The 11,953-nt window shown below is 32.4% G+C and overlaps 1 protein-coding gene across 2 annotated transcripts; it reads right to left on the minus strand.

Moving 5' to 3' along the window:
- Window positions 1-582: 582 nt before the first annotated feature.
- Window positions 583-11,528, minus strand: LOC124425249 (putative inorganic phosphate cotransporter). 2 transcript variants are annotated; one of them, XM_046965397.1, is made up of 5 exons: window positions 11,169-11,528; window positions 10,983-11,078; window positions 3,722-3,948; window positions 2,537-3,434; window positions 583-2,420 (listed from the first exon to the last, which is right to left on the minus strand). In XM_046965397.1, exons 2-5 carry the CDS (start codon window positions 11,005-11,007, stop codon window positions 2,083-2,085), a joined length of 1,488 nt encoding a protein of 495 aa, XP_046821353.1. In that variant the 5' UTR covers window positions 11,008-11,078; window positions 11,169-11,528; the 3' UTR covers window positions 583-2,082. The 2 variants fall into 2 exon arrangements, with proteins under 2 accessions (XP_046821353.1, XP_046821352.1); XM_046965396.1 differs by having other exon boundaries at window positions 10,983-11,528.
- Between the last annotated feature and the right edge of the window lie 425 nt (window positions 11,529-11,953).

Here is an 11,953-nt window from a genome sequence, read left to right on the forward strand (position 1 = left end):
AAAAGTAAAATCAAGCATATTCCATGTTATCAGGAATTTGATAAGAAGTTTCGATTCAATTAATCAAAAGATTAATACAATCTACAAAAAGTAAAGTCATCATTTTCCTTTTTCTTTTTCTCTCTTTTTTCTTTTTGTTTGTTTTTTTTCTTTTTTTTTTTTTTTTTTAATGTATATCTGAAAAATAAACATTGTGAAGATATTGAATACGGAAAATTTTATATTACATTCTAAATCTATTAATTTTATTACTCTGCAACATATTCTTATCAGATATTGTCTGTCACTTAAGACGATATATTTTAAAAGTACTTACGTTTATAAAATCATAAGACATTGACCACTTGATATATATTGTTTAAATATTATTATATGTATAATCAATTTAGATTTTATCTCTGAGTGATCTAAGAGCTTATCAATTTAAAATATCATTGGATTTAAAGTACTATCTAATAAAGGAATTTTATAAATTACGTAATAAATCGTAAACCACATTATACTTTTATTCATATGAAGAGAAAAAAAAAACGAAGGAGAACAAAGAACAATCGAATGTTTATGATAATACAAATTAACGAATTGATTTAAGTATTTTATTGTTGTTATTTTTTTTTTTTTTTTTTTTTTATTTATTTTTTTCTTCTTGAGAAATCTCCCAACTCGATGCCTTATACAAAATATCACCATGCGTGTTTTATTTACAAGTCTCGGAAAAGTACAAGGTTTTATGTATTATTTACACTTTTCCGTGATTTATACACATACATACGCATATATATATATATATATATATATATATATATATATATGCATATACATTAAATAATTTCTACATACAAAATACATTCTTAAGGTATTTCGAATATCGCCGAAATCCAATGTTCTTTTTATTTCGCAGCTCGAGTTTTCTGCATTGCTAATCCATCGTATTGGGTAATGCAATTTGCGGCGGGACTATTTCGAAGGAGCAATGAAAGGCAGCAAAGCGCGAAACACGTAACACAACGTAGTGAAAGCATGTTATTACATGGATTACGACGCATATAGAATTCGAATCGACATTACCCCAGTAACCGTGTGTATAAGATAATAACTCGGTACGAATTAACATCCATCTTAATGCATCTACCATTGCACAATATTTTTTTACGGCGTTATTCAAATGTATAATATTTATTCGTAATTGATATATACTAATCTAATAAAATTACGCATAATATGCCGATCTTTTCTTTTTTTTTTTTTTTCGTAAGATCGTTCGTCAGAATTAATTAATAATTAATTAATGATTATCTCACACGCAAGCGAATAACATTATCGTATTGAGCGCCGCTGAAAGTGTATGTCTGTTGTTCGATGGGGTGATGGGGGAGGGGGCGGGGAAAGAAAGAAAAGAAAAGAAAAAAGAAAAAGAAAAGAAAAAAAAAGAAAAAAGAAAATTTCAACGTTCTCAATAGCACCCATTGTCGTGTTATCAATCTCCATTTTTTGGACTCTCGATAAGAAGAATATTAAATTTTTTTTTTTCTTTTCTTTCTTTCCTTCTTTTAAACGAGTTCGTTCTTACGAACGCTAACTTCTTCGAAACGAAATTTTTCAATTGAAATCGATGTAAAATATTTTTTGCAAATAAAAATTTCTAAGATATTTGCACGATATCAAGAAACTTATCGAAATTTTAATGAAAGTTCAAATAGTCGATTGTTATAAAAGGAATTTAGATTATATAAAAGAACTGTGTATCAGTTCGGTTTTAATCGAAAGTACTCAAATCAATTTAAATCTAAAATCGATCGATTTGATTGACGTTTGTCATTTCGAACAAGAAGAAAGAGAGAGAAAGAGATACAAACAGAGAGAGAGAGAGAGAGAGAGAGAGAGAAAAAGAAAGAGAGAGAGAGAGTACTTGAAGTAGAGTATGATCGCACGATTAGAAAAACAAAGAGATCCAATTGTTTTTGTTAGTTAAAATGACGAAAAAGAAAAATAAAAAAAGAAAAAAAAAATAGAAAAGAAAAATAAAAGAAAACAAAAGAGTGAAATCATTTCGACGAAGAATCATCACTCATCGCTTTATAATTACGACGATATCTTTCCTGCTTTCTCTTGTTTCTCAATATCGTTTTTACGCCGCCTCTCCTCTCTATCTCTTCTGACGAATTCAGGATCGTTCCAATATTGAACCTCTCCGCTCGCGTAAAATATGAAAATTAAATTGGTAACAACGAAAACAGCGAATACGACCCAAAATACGAGTCTCCACTCAGTCATCAATTCATTCGGCGTAAGTGCTCTTACGATGTAAGGTGTAAGGATACCACTTAAAGCACCTATTCCATTTACCACAGCCATCAGCGAGCCAGAATAATTTGGACTGAGATCAAGTCCATTTACCTTCATGCCGGGATAGAAAGTACCTGTTGAAAGAAAATAATTCATTTTGTTTTTATCTTTTCTATTGTTTCTTTTCTTTTATCACCCTCTTCCCTTACATTCCATTTTACAAAAATAAATAAATACAATCCGTACATACCCATCAGAGTCATTCCAATGGTAAACATAACAACGACAATGGTCCTGTCACATTCGCCATAGGATGCCCCAACTAAGAAAGCACCAGGCCCAATGGAAGCTATCGTTGTCCCGAGTTTTCGTACATTCGTACGCGACATAAATCCACTTGTAATCATCTTGTCGGCCAACCAGGATGATATTAAACTAGATATCCACATGCAAAGATATGGAAGAGAAGACAAATATCCGTTGTTCTTGATTGAGAACTTCATTACGTTGTTCATGTACGTTGGGAGATCAGTGACCATCGTGAAGAAGCCCCAATCGTGACCAACTTGAGCGGCTACCAAAGCCCAAAATGGTACTGACGTAAACATGTGTCGCCATGGTACCAATGGCGGTTTCTTATGTGTATGAGCGCTCATTCGGTCGTGCAAATATTTCAATTCGCGCTCTGATATGAACGGATGCTCGTCCGGATTGTTATAACATAATATGATCCACATAATGAACCATAATATACCTATCGCACCGAAAACATAAAAAACTGCAGCCCAACCTATCGGTGAATCTTGAAGGATCACACCGGAAACGGAAGTACCGAAAACTGTGCCGAGTAAAGCACCAGCGAATACCAACGAGCCAAGTTTCGATCTCTCTTCCGGAGGTGTCCATTGCGCTAACATCGAATTCAATGCAGGAAATGTCGTACCCTCGCCTAAACCCATCAAGAAACGTAGAACGATAAGTGCAGTAGCTCCGCCCCATTTTACTGCAACCGGTGTTAAAAGTGTTGTCACTGCGGTAGAAAGAATTCCTAAACCGAGCGAGTACTTTCCACCGAATCTTTCAGCCAAAAGACCTCCTGGCAGATGAGTTATTATGTATCCCCAATAGAACGCCGACAATATCGTGCTCTGAAATAGCGAGAGAAACAGAAAAAAAAAAAAAAAAAAAGAAAAAGAAAAACATCAGTACACGTGTTAGTTTAAAAAAAAGAGATAAAAAGAGTGAAAGAGTTTAAATGAAAACAAATAAGATTTGATTAAATGTATGTGTCATAATTGCACATATCGCATATAGAACTTTAAAATAGTATATATAATTATTTCAATTTGTATTCGTATCATAGGAAATTATGAAGGAAAACATTATATTATTATAACGTTCTTGATCGGTCAATTGCCTTTTTTTTTCCCCTCACCTGTTGTCCTACACTCCAATCGTAAGTGCCAGATTGTTTCTGCTCGACTGGATGATCTTCTTGAAAAACAGGACAAGTATTGTCGAGCGAGGTTACATTTGTTGTTTTATTACTAGGTATGACCATTTGCGTCAAGGCTATCGACAGGCATACTCTCATGACGTAGGCATTGAAGATCGCAAAAAAGCCCATCACGGCGAATACCAAACGTTGCGGTACTCCCGCACCTAAAACAAAACCGGTAACACGTTCGATGTGTTTAGAATCGAACTATCGAACGATCTAGTGACTTGAATTCTACATATCGCTAGAGACGTGAACGTTCGATCATAGAATTCCAAACGATTGCATTCACCGTTGCCTTCTATCGTTTTGGTTAACATAACAAACATAGAATACGTACATACATACATACATGTATATGGTATACGAATAAAATAAATTGGTGATCGAGACTTTTCTAAGATCTTTTTTCTTTTTTTTTTTTTTTTTTTCTATATATTTATTCTTTTTCTCTGATTTTTTTTACTTCCCCTTCTTCTTCTTTTTTTTTTTTCTTTTTCTTTGCGGAATGATCGACCATGATATAAGAGGTAGTATACACGGTAGTAGAACGAAAAATCCTCGACATCTATTTAAAAATTTATTTCCGTCTTCCTTATTATACCAATTAGACATTTAAACGGCATCAAGATTTCTAATACCGATATACTAGATAATTTCATGGTATATAATTAATTAAGATTAATAATTATTGTTTGTAAACTTGCGAATGCAAATATTAATATGCAATTATTAAAGATTAATTCAGCATTCTGTTATTAAGAATAACGATAGAGAGAGAGAGAGAGAGAGAGAGAGATAGAGAAACAATGATTCACATCATAAACATAGAATATCGAAAGCCGAGGTCAAATCGTGGTACCAAGAGAGGCATCAAAATTCGAAGGACATGACCCTTGGGAGTACGTTTACCCTGATACGACGATGGCATGTCGATCACGATCGACAAACTTCCGTTCCAGTCGAAAGCACGATCTACGACAGAGAGAGAGAGAGAGAGAGAGAGAGAGAGAGAAAGAAGAGAAAAATAGAGAAAAAGAGAGAGGAGATCGATAGAAGGTCTTGTACACCATGCATTTACGTGCTCCTCGCGACAAAGTCGATCGTTACGTCGAAAGGAAAGCAGGAACTCGAGAACGAGGGTCGAGTCGAGGTCGAGGTAAACTCTGCGCCAAGAGAATTGCAATTAGCAATCGTTGGATCTTACGTTAGATTTTATCAGAATAGAATGGATGCGAGAGAGAGAGAGAGAGAGAGGGCAAAATTATCGATAGATACTAATAAAGAGAAAGGGACCAAGAATCGAAAGTAATTATAAAATTCAACCTTCGTTAATTTTCTCCGGAGTATCGATTATTATTAATTAAAATTAAAAAAAAAAAAAAAGAAAAAAAAAGGAAAAAGAAAAAAAAGGAAAAAGAAAAAAAAGGAAGAGGAAAAAAAAAAGGAAAAGAACAAACAATCCCATTCTCTGACCGACCAAGAATTCTATCTGTTAGAACAGTGGTTCTCAACTTTCGCAATAACGACAACTCTCGTTATAACTAGGTAACAAATTTTCTTTTCTTTTATTTATTTATTTATTTATTTATTTATTTATTTATTTATTTATTTATTTATTTATTTTTGTCTTAAAGTTTCTTTCCTATAATAAAAAAATTTTTTATCGATTAATATATTCCAAGTGGATGTTCACTTTGACACCAGAAATTCTTCGTAATCTCTCGTATCTCATCGTAATCCCATCGTTTTATAACGAATGACACGCGAAATCGTCGTAAAATTACTTCCATTATATTTAATGAATTATATAATTAATCCGTTCAATACCAAGGATCTGACGATTGATAAATAATCGTATTGTGATACAGTTTATACTAGATCTCGTATGATAAAGATGTAGATTATTTTCATTTAATTAAACGAGACGATGATCGTTAAATTAATGATCATGATTTAGTTAAGACAATAATATGGATGATGTAAATTGCGAGGAATTTTGTAAGGAGCTAATGAAGAAAAAAAAAAAAAAAGAGAAAAAAGAACAAAAAAAACATTGCAAATATAAAGAAAAACCGAGAGAGAGAGGGAGAGAGAGAGAGAGAGAGAGAGAGAGAGAGAGAGAGAGAGAGAGAGAGAGGAAAGATATATGTATTTGCCATTCATATTATAATATTTGATTTCATCCTTTGAAAAAAAAAAAGAAAAAAAGAAAAAAAGGAAGAAGAAGAAGAAGAAGGAAAAAAGGACAGAAAAAAGGAAAGAAAAAAGAAAAGGTGAGAGGGAAAAGGAAAAAAGAAAGATGAAATGAAAGAACAAAACAAATCACTGTGGAATTCGAAAAGTTCAGACACGTAACGCTTTTTTTTTACATCGACAATTTCCCTCTCTCTTTTTCTCAAGTGGAAAGGCATTTCGTACGATGCTCGACGATCACGATATGCAAGACATCGCTCATTCTTTACAAGAGGCATAGAGACATAAAGATAGAGAAAAAGAAACGAGAAAGATATATAAAAAGAGAGAGAGAGAGAGAGAGAGAGAGAGAGAGAGAGAGAGAGAGATAGAGAGAGAGATAGAAAAAATTCTTGTCAAAACATAATTGAGCAAGGCACAAATGCAAACGTAATAAATTTAATATGAAACGATTATATAAGTTCTCGTTACGTTTCTTGAATTATGATTACTATGATAGTATTAAACCGATCGCTAACAATAACAACGATTCGTTTCTCTTTCATTCTCGCGCGCATAAAAATCACAACATAGCAAATTAGTGGGTGCTTTGTCGTTTTCATGGACGCATACATATTATCAAGGTTCGTTTCTCACTCTCTCTCTCTCTCTCTCTCTCTCTCTCTCTCTCTCTCTCTCTCTCTCTCTCTTTCTTTCTTTCTTTATGTATAATGTATATACATATTTGAAAGAGTTCTCCTTGTGAATGACAAATGTACGGATATCATAGGTCTATGTACTTACATACATAGATGTATATATTATATATAGAATTTTGTTTACATATGTAAAACGAAACGAATTGTAAAGTCGTAAAAATTTGCTAAGAAATCTTAACCATAGTTGTATAGTCATATAGTCGTAGTCGTATAGTCGCATAGTCGTATAGTCGTAGTCGTATAGTCGTAGTCGTGATCGTCCAAGTCAATTCTCTTTTTACACGCTCGAAAGGAGGAAATTATTGTATGTATGTGTGTGTATGTATGTATGTACATATATATATATATATATATATATATATATATATGTATGTATGTATATATGAATGTATATGTGAATCGTTCTATTACGAGTTGCACGTTTAGAAATCGCTTATTTTCTATGCTCCACTTTGATAGTTCCTCTCGATTAGGAAATGAAAGAAATTAAACGCAATGAGGAAGGTTTCTAGTCCATTTTCCATTTTCCATTGATGATCGGCAATGTCGATTCGTTCATTCAAATGACACATATTTCTCTCTCTCTCTCTCTCTCTCTCTCTCTCTCTCTCTCTCTCTCTCTCTCTCTCTCTCTCTCTCCTTAGTCTCCTGTCTATCCGTGTTCAAGTAATTCTCCGATTCTTTTTAGTTTTAATTAGAAGTAGATACTTATCGATGGTACGTAACTTTTATTATCTTATTCTCATGTATTTCTGATTTATATTCTTTTTCTTTTTCTTTTTTTCTTTTTCTTTTTTTTTTTGATTATATTTTTTCCGTTATTATTTTTCCTTCGACTTCTAGCTCCTCCCCCCTCTCTCTCTCTCTCTCTCTCTCTCTCTCTCTCTCTCTTCCTCTCTCTTCTTTTATTGCTTAATATACTATAAATTCGCATAAAATCACGTTCGCACGTGATCATTAAATAACGATTCAATTAATTAAGCGAAGAAACTAATACAGATATGCAGATTATGATAAAACACTTCCTCTTAACACGAAACGATAACCGTGCCGACGTTAACGTATAATTTGCGAAGACGAAACAATAAATATATTATTTAATGAAAAAAAGGTTAGAAAAAAGAAAAAGAAGAAAAAAAAAAAAAGAAAAAAGAGAAGTTACACTCGCAATGGTTAAGGAAGAGAGAGAGGAAAGATATTAAAAAAGAGTTTTGTCTTCTTTGGATTTTTTCGATGAACGATCGTCACGATCGATAACTACGAATTAATCCTCTTATATATTTCAAGTATCGATTGTGATCAAAAGATTGATCGATCGATTGATCGATCGATCGATCGGTCGATCGGTCGATCTGTCGATCTGTCTGTTCGTACAATCTAATTAAATTCATTTAATGTCCAACGTAAATATTATAATATCTTTTTCTTTTTTTTTCTTTTTTTCTTCTTTCTTTTTTCTTTTTTTTTTTCATTTATTCACATTCCAATGATTTATATGACAGAAACAATCCCGCGCGAATTAAATATATTATTATAATAAAAGGTAAAGAAGATGCGAGGATAATAAATGTAAATGAATTTACGACTTATTATATACTTTTAAATCTTTTTCTTTTTTTTTTTTCTCCCCTTCTTCATCTTCTTCTTCATCTTCTTCTTCTTCTTCTTCTTCTTTTTCTTTTTCTTTTCTTATACATTTATATAAATATACCTATGTACATGGAAAGATACATTAACGATTGTTTTATCTTATCACACAGAAGAAGGGAATTCCAAAATATACATGAGAAATCGAAATATACTCGTATCGTTGTTTGTACACAAATTCTATACAAATTGAAAAAAATTGATTCGCTAGAAAGAGAGAGAGAGAGAGAGAGAGAGAGAGAGAGAGAGAGAGAGAGAGAGAGAGAGAGAGAGAGAGTAACGAGACGAGACAAGATAACGAAAAGAGAACAAATCATTCGAACGCGAGAAACTTAATTCCTGTAATCTTCTGTCACAAAGAACAACGATTTCCGTCTTTAACAAACGATTACTATAATAAACGAGCAAGAAGGAATAAAGAGAGAAAACGAAAATAAAATCGACGTTGAAAATTTATCACGAGTTTGTTAATTTTTTTAATTGCAACTCGAATAATATAATAAATGAAGTATTTATAACGCATAGTTATTAAAACAGATTAATGTAATTTCCTTTATCGCAATTACGTAAACGAAAAAAACGACAAAGAAGACAAAAAAAGAAGAAGAGAGAGAGAGAGAGAGAGAGAGAGAGAGAGAGAGAGAGAAAAGAAGAATCATCGTCTTCGTAATCATTTTTCTGACTTAGTTTTATAAGACTATTATCAGACATTTTTTAAATAATACAAATACCATCGTGTGTCTTCTGTGTTATTCTCTCGAAACAATTATCATTGATAGATTCAACCAAATCCGATTACATGTGCTTTTACTTTTGTCCTTATTCCTCTAGTTTCAATTATCGTTCACAATTATAGGAAACTGCGCCTTCGTGCATTATTATCGAACAGGCTAATCGAGTTGATCGATTTCAACGTTTACGTAAAACTTGCCGCGAGCTTTCAAAGACGAGAAGTCACGTTCGTTCGTTCGTTCGTTCGTTCGTTCGTACGTTCGTTCGTTTGTTGGACGTTCACAAAATTCCAAAGGAGTCGTGAGTTTACACACACAAACACACACACACACACACACACACACATATATATATATATATATATACATACATATAACATAAGAGGCTTCACGCATATATACAAGTACTTACTTTACATATCGCATAGTTTTATTTTCACACGACGTCGTTACTTTTTTTTGTTTTGTCATTTTTTCTTTTTTTGTTTCTTTTAATTTTTTTCTTTTTCCATTTTTTTCCCCCTTTCCTCAATACACACTCATAAGCATTTTTAATAAATTGATCACGTCAGTTGGATTACCAAGTATTACGAGGAAACAGTTTCATTATTTACCAAAATGATCTTTCTCCCTCGAATTATTCTCATTTGATTATCATTCCTTAATTAATCCTTTCGAAACGATCGTTAAACTTATTTTTCATGTTATATGATGAAATTTTTATTAATCTAACGCAGATCAAAAATATTTTATCGAATTATGTTTAATACAAATGACATATATGTATATATGATCGATGTATTTGTATTGTAAAATTTCTTTTATTTGTCGTTCGTAAAAATTCGTACGAATTCCATGGGAAGTTCATTTGAAACGATCGAACAACAACGATATTGATCGTTTGAAAAAAAAAAAAAGAGAAAAAAAACGAAGAAGGAGAAAAATCATTTTTATTGGTTGCATATGATCAACTTAATAATGCAAAAGTCTTGATTAGTATGGAGAAAGAGAGAGAGAGAGAGAGAGAGAGAGAGAGAGAGAGAGAGAGAAACATGAATACTACCTTGATTAAGAATAACAGGAAGAGATAAAAAAAAATATTTTATGTATGTATGTATGTATGTATATAAAAAAAAATGTTATAATTTGTTCTCGATTCTATTGAGAGGAGCAAAAATCCATTTCTTATCGCTTGTCCTTCATGACTTCGAAGATCTTTGGACTATCGTATTTCTCGAAAAGTTATGACATTGTTAGATCAACCCCAAGTGCTATCGATAAACAGAAAAGAAGTCTTGTCTTTATCAATGACAAATGCTACCAACTTGTACCATTTACCTTATTCTTTATTCGATTAAATTTCAACACACTCGTTGTATATATACCGTGATTTTCAATATATAATATTTATAAAATTAAAAATATCAAACAAAAAAGAGAGAGAGAGAGAGAGATAGGAAGGGAATAAAAAAAGATTTTAAACAATAAATTAAATGAATACAACTTTTGTAATTGACGTATTTGGAGTATTAAAGGAAGACTTAAAAAAAAAAAAAAAAAAAAAAAGAAAAAAGGAAAAGAAAACAAAAAAAAAATTATACCGAGAAAAATCCGCATATCATCTGTATATACGTGTTTAATGTGTATTAACGAACGTGTATATAGGCATTATATCTTATGATTAGCCAGTTAAAGTTTCGTGACTACGCGAAAGGAAACAACGGCGACGAAGCATGTCCAGTTTCCTTGAAAGATTTGAAAACAAAACAAAACAAAAAAAAAAAAAAAAAGAAAAGAAAGAAGATTCATGCGTCGTGTGCGTGTGCGCCTGCGCATGCGTGTGAAAAAAAAGAAAAAAGAAAATAGAAAAAAAGAAAAAAAAAAAAGCAAAAAGAAAAGAACAAGCCTCTTGATATTATAACTTACAGCACACTTTCCAAGCGGACAGCATCTTGATATTATCGTTCCAGATTCGAGTCAACCGACGACGATTTTTCCTTTTTATTCGTTCTTTCTCTTTCTCTACGTTACGAAGAGTAAGAGAGAAATATATATATACATATATATATATATATATATATTTATATATATATATATATGATGAGCACCAACCACCCTGCTACTTTTCTTCACGTCACGACAAATTAATTATTCAATATCCTCTTTGATCCTTTACATTAGCAATATACTTTCTAGATATAAGCGTCAGTAAAGAATTTCATTTGACGAGAGAGAGACAGAGAGAGAAAAAGAGAGAGAGAGAGAGAGAGAGAGAGAGAAAAGAGGAAGAGAAAAAGAAAAGGAAAAAAAAAATGTACACAAACGAGAAAAAGAAATGAAAAGAAAAGAAAAGAAAAGAGAAAGAGAAAGAGAATCTCGAGGAAAAATGATTAGACAGGTGGCTGGTTACTCGTCCGATTAGGGTCGATCGACCCTCGTACGCGCCTTTCGATCGACTGAATCGGTATCCAGCACAAATTCGCTTTATAAATGGTAGCCGTTAAGCGCGCGAAGCAAGAAAGAGAGAGGAGAAACATACGAGCGCAGCGATAAGGCGAGCCCATACTCTTTTTCTATATACAACCAGTACCTAAGTTAAACGATTTAGACGACGATGAAACTGAGAAGTATTCGATCAGATCAGATCAGATAGCGATCGAAACAATCGAAAATAGAAGAAAAAGATTTTATAGGATTAAGGAATAAGAGAAATGATTATAATGACAACGATGATGATGATGATGATATTTATGTGAGTATGTATGCATGCATGCATGTATGTATGGAGGGAACGAAGAGAAAGGAACAAAAAATGAAAAGAAAAGAAAAAGAAATGTTTTCAACTCAGTGAAATCTTTTTCTCTCTCTCTCTCCTCTCTCTCTCTCTCTCTCTCTCT

This window comes from Vespa crabro, chromosome 6 (genome assembly GCF_910589235.1).
Source record: "Vespa crabro chromosome 6, iyVesCrab1.2, whole genome shotgun sequence".
NCBI lineage: Eukaryota > Metazoa > Arthropoda > Insecta > Hymenoptera > Vespidae > Vespa > Vespa crabro.